A 16276-nucleotide genomic window follows, 5' to 3' on the forward strand; every position below is an offset into this window, starting at 1 on the left:
ACGCAGGCCAGCAGCTCTCCTAGAGGGGGGGGTGGTGGCTGGTGGGCAACAGCCTCTCCCACGTGCAGTTGGCTTGCCCACTGAAGGGCTGTGTGCTCATTAACTGGTTCCTGTGCTGTTTGCTTGTTGCTATTTGGCTGCTAATAGCCTAATGAGAACCACAGAGGCAGGCGGTGGGGTGTTGGCACTGGATGCTTTCATCCAGAGCGCCACAGAAGGGGGGCTCTTGGTGCCACACCCCGTCAGCTGGCTCTCCCCAACTCCCACAACTCTGCTTCTCCTTCTCCCCTCCCAACAGCTGCCCTCCTGGCTGGGGCGGAGAAGGCCAGTGTTGGGGAATGTTCAGGATTCTGTCCTAGCAGTTTCATGAGGGGATGCCTTCCTGGGCTGGCGAGAGATGGGGGCTGACAGTCTCCCACTGCCAAGAGTAAAGTCGAGTGCCAGAACCACGTGGAGACTCAGTCTCTCCCGGATATCTGCGGGCCCAACCCACTGCCCATGCGCAGAGAGTACTGGCTCCTGCTCACTTGCCATCTCTTGCCTCTGGCAGAATCAATTCCAGGTCAATGTCATACACCAGTCCCTCTCGGGGCCTGCCTTCCTTCCGCCCTGCTCTGCAGGTGCCCACTGCTGGAAACCCAGCCCCTCCTTCCAACTCGGTGGGGGCTAGAGCTGCGCCGCCGTCTCCTCCTCTAGTCTTGGTATCTGCCTTTCCTTCTGTGTCTTTGCCAGCTCTCTCTCTCTGGGGATTTATGTGTTTATGTATTTGTGGAGGCAGCTGACTGGGGCCTGCCGGGCCCTGCCCAGCGGAGGGGAAGAACTGGAGGGTGTGGAGTGACAGTGTCCTGTTTATAGCTGCAGCTTTTGGAAGACTGTCCATTCTTCCCAGACTGGCTCACGCCCAACACCAACCCAACTGGGGAAGGGGATTTGAATACTCCTTAGATTTCTCATTTTATCTCAGCCTGGATGCGCAGGGGCTGGGGCTGCTTTGGGGAGGGCGGAAGAGAATCCCTGTATCTGTCGAGGAGTGGGCAGGCAAGTTACTCTGCCACTCCTGCCCCCAAAAGCAAGGCTCAAGATCAAGAGCATGTACTTTGGATTCTGGCACCAGATCCCTGGAGACATGTTTGAGTCCCAGCTCTGTGTCCTGGGACAAGCAACTGGCCCTTTTCTAGCCACAGTGCCTCATCCATAAAATGGGCATAACGATCTATATAAAGTTAGTTTTGGGGATGAATGACAATGAACTCGATAGCTCTTACTGTGCATCAGGTATGATTCTAAACACTTGTATTGTTAATTTTTAATTCTCACAACAACCCTATAAGCTAGATTTGGTTTTTAATCCCCATTTACAAATGAGTTTGGCTATTTGTCCAAGTCTTGCTGCCGAGACTCAGCAGAGCCCAGACATGAATCCAGGTAGCCTGGCTCCAGAGGGCAAGGGCTTAGCTCTGTGCTTTCTGATCAATGAGTAAATGCATGTAGACAGCCTGGCCCAGGCTAAGTTTAGCTGGTATTTTAATGCTAGATCAGGAGACCGTGCTGGACTGCCTGGGTTTAAATGTCAACTCTCAGCTCTACACGTAGTGGCTGCGGGACCGTGGACAGGTTGCTTAAAGTCTCTGTGTCTCGGTTTCCTCTTCTGTAAACTGGGATCAGCATTGGGCCCTGCCTCCACAAGTGGTAAGGAACAAATGAGGTAACTTAGGTCAGATGTTTAGTTCAAAGCCTGGCATGTTCCATGCACGCTATACATGTTTGTCCTTATTTTGAGGGTAGGGACTGTATCTCACTGCCCCCAGCAGGCAGCACACTGGGTACAAGGTAAAGGTTCCATAAGTGTCTACTGACTAATACAGGGCCTATCCCCACCTTGTGCTGAGAGATCCTTTTCTGCTGCCCAGATTCCATCAGCTCTTCCAGAAACTCCCCACGGTGTTCAGGGGATTCTGGGATGGAGACACTGGAGTGGGCCTGGCATTTCTGTGCATGTATCACGTAGGCAATGGAATGGCATTTCCTCTAGTCTCCATCCCAGTCCTACAAGAACCCTGTCTCTCCTGATCGGAGCTCCTCCTTGACTTCCCTGAGGGAGCCTGTTTGCCCCATTCATGCCAACCGCATCCCGAAGCAGAAGACTGTGGCCGGGTGGCTAAGAGCCCCAGCTGCGGACTTAGACTCCTGAGTTCAGACCCTTGCTCCATGACTTACTAGCACGGTGATCTTGGGGAAGCTGTTGACTGTTCTGCCTCAGTTTCCCCATATGTCAGATGGGGATGAGAGGAGAACCTATTGTAGTTGTAAGAACGAGATGATTACATGAGGTAATACATGTAAAGCAGAGCCCAGGACCGTGTTGTGGGAAATGCTTAACAAACTTTAGGTAAAAGGGTCAGGGCAAGGGTGGATTTCCATCTTTACTGGCTGGTTAGCACCTGCCACTGGATGAACCATCCAATGGGGACTCTGAAGTTGGCAGGGAGTGGTGGAAACAAAGGTGGGAGGTGGCAAAGGGGAATAAGTATATGACCTCAGGGCCGGGCACGGTGGCTCAAGCCTGTAATCCCAGCACTTTGGGAGGCCGGGGCGGGTGGATCACGAGGTCGAGAGATCGAGACCATCCTGGTCAACAAGGTGAAACCCCGTCTCTACTAAAAATACAAAAAGTTAGCTGGGCATGGTGGCACGTGCCTGTAATCCCAGCTACTTAGGAGGCTGAGGCAGGAGAATTGCCTGAGCCCAGGAGGCGGAGGTTGCGGTGAGCCGAGATTGCGCCATTGCACTCCAGCCTGGGTAACGAGAGTGAAACTCCGTCTCAAAAAAAAAAAAAAAAAAAAAAAAGTATATGACCTCAGTGGAACCCAGCTGATATGAAGGGCACAGTCCCATCAAGAGACCCCGTTGGCCAGGTGTGTTGGCTCATGCCTGTAATCCCAACACTTTGGGAGGCCGAGGCAGGTGGATCACCTGAGGTTAGGAGTTTGAGACCACCTTGGCCAAAATAGTGAAACCTTGTCTCTAGTAAAAATAAGAAAAAATAGCCGGGTGTGGTGGTAGGTACCTGTAATCTCAGGTACTTGGGAGAGTGAGTCAGGAAAATTGCTTGAACTCGGGAGGAGGAGGTTGCAGAGAGCCGAGATTGCACCATTGCACTCCAGCCTGGGCAACAAGAGCGAAACTCCATCTCAAAAAAAAAAAAAAAAAAAAAAAAAAAAGACCCTGTCCATTTCTTCCCGCTGCGTGGGGGTACCCTAGATCTTCCTAGGGAGCAGGTTACCCTGAGGCTCTTTGTCCAATGAGATGATTAAGAGATGTGCTTGGCTGGGAGCTTCCTGAAGCCAGGCCCTGTGTCCTGCTGACACCAGTGAAGACCCGGCCCTCTCTCCACACCTATGGCCTTGGTACGTGCTTGGGATCTGTTTGTCAAAGAGCTAAGTGAGCAAATGCTGGCATGGGTGGCTCGGCAGGTTCCTCCCTCCATCCCCAGCTGCCTCTTCTTGGTCTCTTTTGCTGGCTTCTCCCTCTTGACCTGACGTCTTAATAATGTTGGACTTCCCCAGACCTTCCAAGTCCCTCACCCCACAGAGCAGGGCCATAGGAGCCAAGCGGAACATGAACCGCCCCTGGTTATTGAGTGCCAGCAGGCACTGTGCCCGACCGTTTACATGCAATACTAACGGTAATGCCCAGTGCTCACTCTGCCTGGATGTGCCAAACGCTGCCGTCTTCCTTCAAACCCTCATGATGTTCTCGGTCTCGTCCCCTCCTGTTTCCCGGGCTGCTGCTTCTCTTCCACCCACTACAAAACTGTGTGTTTCCCAGGACTTAGTCTGGTTGTCTTCTTTTCTTTATCTTTGCATTGGTCCTGGAAACATCGGCTGCCTTCTCGTGGATGTAAACACCGTCTCTGGGCTGAGGCCGCCCAGATTTACACGAATTCTCAGCAGGCCTCTTGTCTGACCTCCAGTCTTGTGCGTCTGCTGCCTGCTCCACATCTGTGCTTGATGCCTCCCAGACCTCTCCATCCCAACTTGTCGAAAGAGAACTCGTGATTTCCCTCCCTCTGAGCTAACTCCCTGGTGCAGGTCTTACCCACTTTGTTGACTGGCACCCCGATCGACCTGCCTGCTGGAGCCGGCCACCCCGTGGCCCCAGGGATGCCTTCCTCTCACTCAGGCTTTGACGCCACCCATTACCAAGCCCTGTTTGTTTCACTCCCTCATGGACCTGCCTGCTTCCCTGCCGCCTCTCTGGGCCAGGGCCCTGTCACAGCTCTCCTGGGTGACACCATAGCCTGCTGCCTGCTCTCCCTGCTGCCCTCAACACATCCCGCCTAAACCTTCCTGCCGCAGTGTCCCTGCAGTCACCCAGCTCCCCAAGGGCGGCCTGGACTGCTGGCCTCTCAGTCGAGGCACACTCCGCTGCCTCCGAGTCTGCGCCCTATCATCTCTGGCCCTTGTCATCTTCCCAGTCTCTGTTTTGAGGCGCCCTCCTCAGAGGGGTACCCTGGACACTCTGGCTTGAGCGGCCCCCACCAGCCTTGTTCTTCAGGATCTCGGGCCCTCGACAATCTCCTCCATCCCTCACGTCCCAAGTTCTGCTCCACTTCTTTGTTTTTTATTTTTATTTTTATTTTTGAGATGGAGTCTCGCTCTGTCAACCAGGCTGGAGTGCAGTGGTGTAGTCTCAGCTCACTGCAATCTCTGCCTCCCAGGTTCAAGCGGTTCTCCTGCCTCAAGCTCTCAAGTAGCTGGGATTACAGTTGTGTGCTACCATGCCTGATTAATTTTTACATTTTTTGTAGAGATGGGGTTTCACCATGTTTGCTAGACTGGTCTTGAACTCCTGACCTCAGGTGATCTGCCGGCCTTAGCCTCCCAAAGTGCTGGGATTACAGGCATGAGCCACCATGCCCAGCCTGCTGGACTTCTTTGTTTACCTATTGAGTGACAGTCCCTCTGCCTAAATTGGAAGCCCCAAGAGGACAGTCTCTTGTTTGCCATCCTGGCAGGTTGTGCGCTTGAATACATGACCATTTTCATTGCAACCTCTGCCTCCCGGGTTCAAGCAGTTCTCCTGCCTCAGCCTCCTGAGTAGCCGGGACTACAGGTGAGTGCCACCACGCCTGGCTATTTTTGTATTTTTAGTAGAGACGGGGTTTCACCATATTGGCCAGGCGGTCTCGAACTCCTGACCTCGTGATCCACCTGCCTCGGCCTCCCAAAGTGCTGGGATTACAGGCGTGAGCCACCGCGCTTGGCTGCATGACCATTTCCTGGAGAAGAACACTGAGACTCACAGAGGTGACGAAACTGGCCCCAGGTGAGGTCCCGCAGTCAGATCTCAAATGTATGTCTCCGACAACAGGGCCACAGTGTCCTTCCTGCCCCTGCCCTAGCCTCTCTGAGTTGTCAGTGTTTGGGGTGGTGGCTCGTCCCTCCAGACCATCCTGGGCCTGAGCGTGGAGCTGGTGCTGCTGTGGGAGGGTGGCTGGCTCCACTCCAGCCCAGAACTGTCTCCCCTGGAAGCCACTTCTCTGGAAAAGACTCATCCCCAGGGACCCCTCCCAGCCTGTCTCACCTCTAGGGCTCCTCTGGCACTGAGGCCTCCTCCCAGACCAGCTCTTGGGACTGTGGAGATGGATGGAGGACTCTCCTCTGCTTTGGGGCAGCGGCTGAAGAGGAGCCCAGGCCTCTCAGCCCCGGGCGGTGAGCTGGGCCCAGAGTCTTCCCCCTCATGCCCGCTGGAGCCGGTGGGATTGGGGCTGCTCTCTGCCCCAGCCCCTGGCCCCGTGGCTCCCTGGCCCCCACCTGGCCCAGCCTCTTAGCATTTGTTAATGCAATTAACAGGGCGGTCTGTGCTGAAGGGCTGGGGGCCAAGGTCTGACTCACACCTCCCCTTCCTCCCCTCCAGCCGCCAAACGGTAGAGGCCCGCTTGGCCTGCCAGACAGCGTCTGCAGAGAGCGCATGAGGGGCCAAGAACGGCATCTTTCTCTCATTAGAAGCTTTTATGTGAACACAACTGCTATTTTCGAGCTGGGCACTTGGCCGGCCCCAGAGCCCCGGTGCGGCTTCCAGCCGTCCTGAGCCATGGCCCCGGCACAGCTGTGTGGGAGCTGGGCGAGCCCTGGAGGCCCTGGCTTCTCCCACAGCCTGGGGGCTCCGTCACGGCCGGGGAGACACGGCAGGGCAGAGCTTACAAGTAGAGAGAGAGATGCTGAGGAGGATTCCGGGGGTGTATGTGAGCCAGACAGGGATTCCCCTGGCTGGGGGAGCTCTGACATCAGGGTCCCTCCCCTTCCGGTGGAAACCGAAGGTCAAAGTTGTGGAGAACAGCTCCGGGCCTCAGGTGGACCCCCCAGTAAGCAGATTCCAGGGACAAACTGAGGTCTTCAGATGGGGGTCCCACATCAGGTGCCCAGGGAGGTCTGAGGTAAATACTGTGAATGAAGTACAAACTGCCCCACATGCAAAGGCCTCTAGCGGTGAAAGGGGACAGGGCCCCATCCTGAGGAGGGGATCAGGTGGCTCAGTGGATAGGGTCTTAGCATCCCACGGACACAGATTTCGGAGATTTTAGGGATAATGGAGGTTTAACCTGGGGAGCAGCTGAGCTTTAGGAGTTGGGGGCTGGGCTGAGAGTCTGGAGCTGAGATTCCTCTCCCAGACCAGAGAGGGGGTGGCACTGGAAGCCAGCAAGGAAGGGAAGGGCTGGAGGGACCCACCCGGAAGTTGGTGCCTCCTCTGTCTAATGGGTCATAGATGGAGGGAGACGGTGTCTTTGGGCCCAGGAGATAGAGCCGATGACAAACGCCCTGCCTGGGTGCGAGGGGCAGGGTGTAGGGTGGGGAGGGGCTGGGCTATATTTGACACCTGGAAAGCAGTCCCCACCTTGTACTGGGGTCCCCACCCTGCACCACGGTCCTTGGTTGTTCATCTCTGTAACTGGGGCCTGAGCTGACATTGCCCTTTCCTGGGGAAAGGGCCATAGCAGAGAAGCTCAGAAGCCATCTTGCCTCTGGGGTAGTGGTTTTGTGTCGCTGTTTTAAGCTTGGCCTCACTGGCCAGTGGAACTTCCTGTGATGATGGACTCGTTCTAGCTCTTGCTGTCCAATGTGGTAGCCGTGAGCCACGTGTGGCTGTCGAGCACTTGAAATATGTCTTGTGAGACTGAAGGAACTGCATTTTAAATTTTATTTAATCTGAATCCATTTAAACTTAAATAACCACAGACAGTTTGCAGCTACAGCACAGCCTTAGAGGGTACCAAGTACGTCCACGTCCAGGTGCTCAGCTGAGACTCATGACAGCTCTTTGAAGCAGGAATTATCAGCCCCATTTCGTGGACAAGGCCGCTGGCACACTGGTGGAGGCATCTCAGTGAGATGAGATGTGTCCAGGGTCGTGCAGCTGAGATGTCGCTGAGCTGGGGTCAAAGCAAACCAGTAGTAGCAAGGACTACTGGGCACTACCCAGTTCTTGTTGCTACCCAGTAGCTAATCCGCAGGGGCTCCGAGCAGACAGTAGGAGCAGCCTGCGTGGGGTGGTGGTGGGGGTGCTGTTTCTAGAATCTCTCCCAGGTCTGCCCATTCTAAGTTTGGTCCCTTCCCAAAAGTAGGGGTTTTGTGTGGAAAATCTGAGTGAATCTCTGATGACTGTTTTGGGGTGGAGTGAGGGGAGAAAGGGCTCAGCTAGGAAGATGGGGGGATTTGGGGAACGATGCCTTTTATTTCTTGTTTTTAAAGCAATTTCAGAAGTTTTATTTCCCCCTCTTTTGGCGTCCCTGCTCACTCTACAGAGTGGAACACCCACAGCTGGAACTTTCCACCTCTCTGATGCTCAGTGAAGAAGAGCAGGTCTGGGGAATGTGGAAAAGAAAGGGTTCCAAAGAGCCCAAATGGTGAATGGCTGAAGACTGGCATCGGCAAGCGAGCTGGAGGAGGCCACGGGACAGCGTAGGCGCCCAGTTGTCCGAGGGCACTGTCCCGGGGCTCGGGGGTTAACTCTGGTTGTCCGAGGGCACTGCCCCGAGGCTGGGAGGTACTCCGTCTTGTGTAGATTAACTCCCACAGGCTAAACATGGACATTGTGGTATCATGCTTGATAACTGGACCAGTCATCAAATGGAGATTTGTTAGAGCCACATAACCCATACTGGGTTGATTTCTCAAGTATAAGGCATGATCTCTACTCATTTAAATTTATTTATATGTGTTTTTAGAGACAAAGTCTTGCTCTGTTGTCCAGACTGGAGTGCAGTGGCGCCGTCATGGCTCACTGCAACCTCAAACTCCTGAGCTCAAGTGATGCCTCCCGCTTCAGACTCCAGAGTAGCTAAGCCTAGGGGTGTGCACCATCACACCCAGCTAATTAAAAAAAAATTTTTTTGTGGAGGTGGGGTCCCACTATGTTTCCCAGGCTGGGCAAGCTCTTGGACTCAGGCAATCCTCCAGCCTCAGCCTCCTAAAGTGCAGGGATTACAGGCGTGAGCCACAGCACCCGCCTTTACGATCTCTACTATTGAGGAAAAATTAGAGGCGTGAAACTCCAAAGGCAAAACATGAAGACTCCCTGGTCCACTGTGGTTGGAGGTTTTCTCTCTTAAAATTCCTGCAGCACTGCATGGAACTGCTTCTCCGGGGACCTCAGCATTTCCTTCTTTGCTTTAAGCAACAGCCTCTGCCACTGGAGCTTCTGAGGTGGCTGATTTCCTTTTGGATATTTAAGTTTTGAAATCATGCTCATTTGGCCTAGGAATGTTTCACTTTAGTCTCCTTTAAACAAGGGACACACAACCACGATTGCCTCTCCCTCCCAGAGAGTCACTGGACTCCATGCACCAGTAATGTTTCCAAAAATATCTTAAGTACCAACATACAGTGGCCAGCTTTTCATTTTTCCCAGTAGGAAAAAAAGGAGAAACAAAACCAATTACCACTTGCCAACACCTTTAATTAAAAAGAACGTTTTAACTCCAAAAATGTAGAAAAGACATCATCTCAAAAGACGCTCTTTAGAAAAACAATAGCATTATGAAAAAGAAACAACTCAGGAAAGTGTTTATTTTTCTGACTTTAAGGCAGACAGGTAAAAACTGTCAGAATGTTCTCATTCATAGAAAGGCACTCGATGCCACCATCATGGGCCATTTAGGGGTAACGTTTAGGGGATTGGAGAGAGAGGAGAGGAGTCTACATGCTCCAATCCCATAATGCGGACACTTGGCTTAGATCATGATGCTTACATTTCCGTGAAGAAGTCAAGTAGTTCCAGGCATCTTGCTGAGACTTGTGAAAACAAGAGAGGATGCGAGTGAAGCCGGCGAGAGCTGGTTCTAAACCTCCAAAAACCTGAAATTTGGAGGCTCTGTCTCAGCAGATAGGGCCTCCGCACCGTCTCCTACATGGTTAATTCAGAAGGGTTAGCTTCCTGAGGGCATTTTCCCCATCAACACGTCTGGCTGGTGTGGAAGCCTTTTAGAACTTTATTTACGATGATATTATATATTAAATGCCATTTCCACCGTTTCCACTAACCACTCACTTCCCATGAGCTGTTGGTTCATTGCACCAACCAAAGCTTGCCAGCCCTAACCCTCACTAAGGATCGAATTCCCTGCTTGGAAAGTGGCTTCTAGGAGTGTGCGAACCCCCACTGGTCAGAGCTCCCCCATGCAGGGCCCAGGCTTGTTTACCTTTCTGCCCTCCGCCCTCAGTCTGATAAAGATAAGGTGCTTGCTAAATGTTTTCGGGAGGTATTATTAGTAAGCAGGGCAGAGCTGGAGCTAAGTGAGTTATGGCCAGCCTCAGGGTCTTGGCTTGCAGGGTTTGGGGTCTTGCATTGCTAGAGAGTGAAAGATCTTATTTTACAAATATATATATATAATATATATATTTATATGTATAATATAAATATATATAATTTATATATAATTATATATATTTTATATAATTATATATATAATTATATATATAATTTATATATATAATTATATATATTTTATATAATTATATATATAATTATATATATAATTTATATATATAATATAAATATATATATGCATATGTATATATTTAATTTCAATAGCTTTGGGAGTACAAATGGTTTTTGGTTACAGGGATACATTCTTTAGTGGTGAAGTCTAAGGTTTTAGTGCACCCGTCACCTGAGTAGTGTGCATTTTACCCAATATGTAGTTTTTTATTCCACACCCCTTTTCACTCTTTCCCTACTGAGTCTCCAAAGTCCATTATACCACTCTGTATGCCTTTTGTTTTTTTAAAGATGGAGTCTCGCTCTTGTTGCCCAGGCTGGAGTGCAATGGCACGATTTCAGCTCACTGCAACCTCCATCTCCTGGGTTCAAACGATTCTCCTGCCTTAGCCTCCTGAATAGCTGGGATTACAGGTGCCCACTACCACGCCCGGCTAATTTTTTTTTTTCTATTTTAAGTAGAGATGGGATTTCAACATGTTGTCCAGGCTGGTCTTGAACTCCTGAACTCAGGTGATCCACCTGCCTCGGCCTCCCAAAGTGCTGGAATTACAGGCGTGAGCCACCGCACCTGGCCATGCCTTTTCATACCCATAGCTTAGCTCCCACTTGGAAGTGATGACATGAGGTATTTGGTTTTCCATTCCTGAGCTACTTCACTTACAATAATGGCCTCCAGCTCCATCCAAGTTGCTGCAAAAAGACATAATTTCATTCTTTTCTATGGCTGAGTAATATTTCATGGTGTATATATTTCACGTTTCTATTTTTTTTGGAGGTGGAGTCTCACTCTGTCCGGCTGGAGTGCAGTGATGTGGTCTTGGCTCACTCCTGGGTTCAAGTGATTCTCCTGCCTCAGCCTCCTGAGTAGTTGGGATTATAGGCACCTGCCACCATGCCCAGCTAATTTTTTGTATTTTTAGTGGAGACAGGATTTCACCACATTTTCTTTATCCACTCATTGGTTGATTGGCACTTAAGTTGGTTCCTTATCTTTGCAATCGTGAATTGTGCTTCGATAAACATACACATGCGGGTATCTTTTTGATAGAATGATTTTTTTGCCTTTACTCAGTAGTGGGATTGCTGGATTGAATGGTTCTTTGAGAAATCTCCATACTGTTTTGCATAGGGTGGAAATTTACATTCCCACCAGCACTGTATAAGTGTTCCCTTTCACCATGACCATGCCAACATTGATTGTTTTGTGACTTTTTAGTAATGGCCATTATGGCTGTGATAGGGTGGTATCTCATAGTGGTTTTAATTTGCGTTTCCCTGATGATGAGTGATGTTGAACATTTTTTCACTGACTTGTTGGCCATATGTATGAAAGATCATACTGTGAACGTGAAGGATGGCGTGTTCTCAGGGCTCAGGAGGGGAAGAATGGAAGCTAGACTGTTTTCCAAAGGCCATCCTCCAGGCAAGGACCACACACTCAGAGGTGGAAGCAGCATGACCTTCCTGTCACCCAAGCCAGGCTGTGGGTCTCTGTGGCAGAGAGGTGTGGGTCCATGTTGGGAATCACTCAGGCCTTCCCTTTTTATTCCCTCCCTAAAAAAAAACCAAGGCCGAGACCTGCCCTGGGCATGTCTGCTTCCTCCATGTTTGCTAGCACTGGTGTGGCTGCTGGTCTGGCTCCAGCTGACCATGTTTCCAGTTGTGGTGGTGACAGGGGCCTGGCAGGTGGTCAGGTAGGGGCTAAGTCTGCCTGGGCAGATGGAGGGGTGGCCAGGCCAAAATCCTGCCGTAGTGGCAGTTTGTGTTTGGGGAAGTGCTCTGGGTTCCAATTCTTTGACATAGTCTGCTTACCTAGAGGCCTGGGGCCTGCCAGGAAGAGGTGCCTGGGCACAGAGAAATAGGCTCTGGCCTTGGAGCCCAACTTGTGGTTGGAATGCTATTGAAATCTGTTACTGGCCAGGTGCGGTGGCTCATGCCTGTAATTCCAGCACTTTGGGAGGCCAAGGCAGGCAGATTATGAGGTCAGGAGTTCAAGATGAGCCTGAGCAACATGGTGAAACCCCGTCTCTACTAAAAATGCAAAAATTAGCCAGACATGGTGGTGTGTGCCTGTAATCCCAGCTACTCAGGAAGCTGAGGCAGGAGAGTCACTTGAACCCAGGAGGCAGAGGTTGTAGTGAGCTGAAATCATGCCACTGCCCTCCAGCCTGGGCGACAGGGTGAGACTCCATCTCAAAAAAGAAAAGAAAAGAAAAGAAATCTGTAAACCGGTTACTTCCCTAACTCTCTGAGGATAGACTGGTCTTTGAGTGCCCTTGGTGCACAATGTCCGATTCACTCATCCTTTGATCACCTCCTTCAAGAAGCCTTCCCTGATTTTCCCTACTCCGTGCCTCAGTCTCGGTTAGAGGGTCCAGTTGACATAGCACTTGTCCTATAACCTGTGTGTTCTGCTTTCTGTGTCAAACAGTGTGCTAGAGACTCTATCACAAACTTTGCACCCAGTGCGCGCTCTATGAAAGTTCACTGGATAAACCCATGAGCTAATGTACATCCTCCATCATTACTTTAAAATTCTGTGTGGGCTTTGGAAGGGAGTGGGGTCCTGGGGTCTCCACTGTCAAGGCGAATTGGGATGTGCATTTTCTCAGGGCAAAGTTCTCAAGGGTGCATTTGGTGGCTGATTTGAAGCCAACAGATCCCCTTTGGTTTCTTATCAGTTCTGGGCCAAGGCTCAGAGAGGGTAGAGGGGAAGAGGAAGAACCATCCCCACCCAGCTGGGAGTCAGTGGGGTGGAAAGAGCCTGGGCTTCTCAATCACACAGAACTGGATTTGAATCCTGGTTCCTCCTTTAATTAGCTGGGTAACCTCAGGCAGTTCTCTTACCCGCTCTGAGCTTCAGCAGCATTATCTGTAAAATGGGAATTATAGTCACACCTGCTGCATAGGATTGTTGAGAGGCTTTGGTGACAGCTTGTATGCAGGATGCAGTGCCAGGCCTGTTGTCAACACTCATCAGATAGCAGCTGCCATAATAAAAATGATAATAATCGTGTTATTGTGAGGCGTATGTTAGGAGCTAAACATACAAAGAGGTGTAAGAGACAGTCACTGCACTTCAACAAGCTGGCTATATGAGTTAGGAAATTGAGACACATGCATAAAGAACTCGTGGCAGGGTGCAGGCATGCCCCGTGGAGGGTGAACATGGCAGGTTTTTTCCTGTTGGTCAAAGGAGGGAGCAGCTGCTGAGAGGTGGGTGTCCAGGATGGGGAAGTGGGCCTTGAGGGATCAGTAGGAGTCATGTAAATGGAGAGGAAGTGGGAAAGAAGAGAGGACGGGCCTGGTGCAGTGGCTCACACCTGTAATCCCAGCACTTTGGGAGGCCGAGGTGGATGGATCACAAGGTCAGGAGTTTGAGACCATCCTGGCCAACATAGTGAAACCCCATTTTTACTAAAAATACAAAAAATTAGCTGGGCATGGTGGCAGGCACCTGTAGTTTCAGCTGCTTGGGAGGCTGAAGCAGGAGAATCACTTGAACCTGGTAGGCGGAAGTTGCAGTGAGCTGAGACGGTGCCACTGCACTCCAGCCTGAGTGACAGAGGGAGACTCTGTCTCAAAAAAAAAAAAAAAAAGGAAAAGAAGAAGAAGAGAGGACATAGCACATGCAAAGACAGAGAGAAGACAGAGCAGAGGCTATCTGGGGCCACAGCCAGCAGGCCAGCTCAGCTGGAGCAGGCTGACTTAGAGGAATGTTAGAGGGGATCAGACCGGGATAGTCTTCAGTGCTAGTCTATGGACTTGAATCTTGAAGATACTAGGGAGCCATTGAAGGTCTCTGTGACATGGGCCATGTGGAATTTTGGAGGTGTTTATCCAGGCCAGCCCCCGGTTTGGTTTCTGGTATTATTCTCTGAAAGGAGAGTTCAGCTCACGAAACCCAGGCACCTGGTCTGGGTAGCGATGCCTGGAAGTTTCACAGGTGCACTTAGGATCCCTGGGATGACAGGGTCTGTGTGTCTGCCTCTGCTTCCTCACTGACCTTGCCTACGCCCGATCTGCCGCCAGACCCTGGCCTCCCTGGGTCTCCGGTGGCTCCTCAAGCATGCCACGTTCCTTCCAGGATCCAGCGCCTGGTCTGCACCTCGCCCTCTGCCTGGGAGACTGCCCAGATCTTTGGGGGTCCACTTCCTTTGCATACTCCCATCTCTCTCTTCAGAGAGGTGCCCTGGCCGCCCCATCTGAGTCTCCTGGTTGGGCCTGGACCCCTGCATTACCCGGGTTAATTGTCTTCACAGCCCTTGAAACTGCCTGACGCCACATCATGTTAATGTTTCCTTGCTTCCTGTTGGTGTCCTTCACTTGACTGCAAGCCCCAGGCAGGCAAGGACTTTGTCCCAGTGCCTGGCACTGACTAGGGCTCAACAACTATTTGTTGAATGAATGAGTGACAGATGAATGAGGCGCTGGGTTTTGAGGGTCCAGTGTGAGCCAGACCATGCTGCCCCGCTCACACGTGTTCCCTGGTGGAGGTCCTGGTGGGGGAGGGGCAGGACTCTGCATCCCAGTGTGTGCCTCTGTGTGGGATGTTCCCTTAAGGAGGGCGGGAGATGGAGAGCAATGGAAGGAGAGGTGAGACTGTCAAGTTGAAGATGCCTTTGAAGGAACCTTAGAGTTCTCCAACCTCCTTAGTTCACCGCTCCCATGATCTAGGAGCAAACAGAGGTTCAGTGAAGTCAAGACCACACAGCTCATGAGTGACAGGAAAACCCCAGCAACTCAAACTGCTTGAATTTCAGGCCAGTGTTGGGCCCTTTTCCATAAAAGGGACCCATTCATTCATTCATTCCCTCCATATTTACTGAGAATCTACTCTGTGACTGTCCCTATTCTAAGTTCTGGGGCTGTCCTCATGGGACTTCCAGTCTGGAGGGAGTGAATGTTTCAGTGTAAACACAGTGTCAGGCATGCACTTCCTCTTCAGGGTGTTATGTGGGCTGTGGTGGCATCAGCCACTCTGCAGCTGGCCATGCAGTCTTTGGTTGTCCAAAGATTAGAAGTGAACTCGTCCTGGGGGTCTGTGGATGAAAGCGGGAGAGACGTGGGTCAGGGAGCCCTCTGAGGCCAGGAGAGTGGCTTCCTGCTTGAATGATGGGATCAGCAGCACTCAGCAGGCCCTTCTAACAGGCAGGTATGGGCAGCTGGGTCTCAGCACCCCATGGCCACTGCTGTCACCTTTCTCCCTGTGTCCTCAGCCGTGTGCCAGCCACCGTGCCAGAACCGGGGCTCCTGCAGCCGCCCTCAGCTCTGCGTCTGCCGCTCCGGCTTCCGTGGAGCCCGCTGCGAGGAGGTCATTCCTGATGAGGAATTTGACCCCCAGAACTCCAGGCTGGCACCTCGACGCTGGGCCGAGCGTTCACCCAACCAGCGCAGGAGCAGCGCGGCCGGAGAGGGCACCGTAGCCAGAGCACAGCCGCCTGCACCACAGTCACCGCCAGCCGGGTGAGTCCCCTTCTCTGTGGGGCTTGGGGTCCAGGGCTCAGAATCTTTCTGGAGGGGCTTCTTCTTTTAGACCATTTGGTAAAGGCTGGTGGAGAAGGCCTCAGAGTCACCTTCCCCCCTCCCCACCCTCCTCGGCTCTCCCTCACACATCCAGAGATATGAGCGGCAGAGTAGGTGTTGAGGCTGGCAGGGGTGTTGCCAGGCTAGGGTGGAAAGAGGAGGGAAGTGAAGTCTTTGCCCTTGAGTCCCTGAAAGAAAGCTGAGGAGGGCGTGTACCTGGGACCACAGCCTCTTGGCTCACAGCCTAGCTTTGCCATTTCCCAGGTGGGCCACCCCAGGTGAGTCACTTACCTCTCTGTCTCGGATTCTGCATCAGTAAGGTGGGAACAATGATGATACCTGTGTCATGAATTGTCGTGAAGATTAAATTAATCATCTGGGCACAATGGCTCACGCCTGTAATCCCAGCACTTTGGGAGGCTGACATGGGTGGATCATGAGGTCAGGAGTTCGACACCAGCCTGGCCAAGATGGTCAAACCCCATCTCTACTAAAAATATAAAAATTAGCCAGACGTGGTGGCGGGCGCCCATAATCCCAGCTACTTGGGAGGCTGAGGCAGGAGAATCGCTTGAACTCAGGAGGTGGACGTTGCAGTGAGCCGAGATCACACCACTGCACTCTAGCCTGGGCAATAGAGCAAGACTCTGCGTCAAAAACAAATAAAGATTAAGGAAAGTGCTTAGAGCAGTGCCTGGCACATATGGAAGCTATTTATGCATGTTCTCCCCTACCCCATCCCTGGCCT

The 16276-nt window shown here is 51.7% G+C and overlaps 1 protein-coding gene across 5 annotated transcripts in view; it reads left to right on the forward strand.

Annotated features, from left to right (window-relative positions):
• Positions 1-16276, forward strand: part of LTBP2 (latent transforming growth factor beta binding protein 2) — a 117359-nt gene that overhangs the window by 15294 nt on the left and 85789 nt on the right. For all 5 annotated transcript variants that reach the window (XM_074392977.1, XM_039469456.2, XM_010335285.3 and 2 more), the window contains exon 3: positions 15222-15468. In XM_074392977.1, coding sequence (XP_074249078.1) covers positions 15222-15468 — 247 coding nt within the window. The remainder of the gene's footprint in view (positions 1-15221; positions 15469-16276) is intronic.

This window comes from Saimiri boliviensis, chromosome 2, assembly GCF_048565385.1.
Source record: "Saimiri boliviensis isolate mSaiBol1 chromosome 2, mSaiBol1.pri, whole genome shotgun sequence".
In the NCBI taxonomy this organism is placed as follows: Eukaryota; Metazoa; Chordata; class Mammalia; order Primates; family Cebidae; genus Saimiri; species Saimiri boliviensis.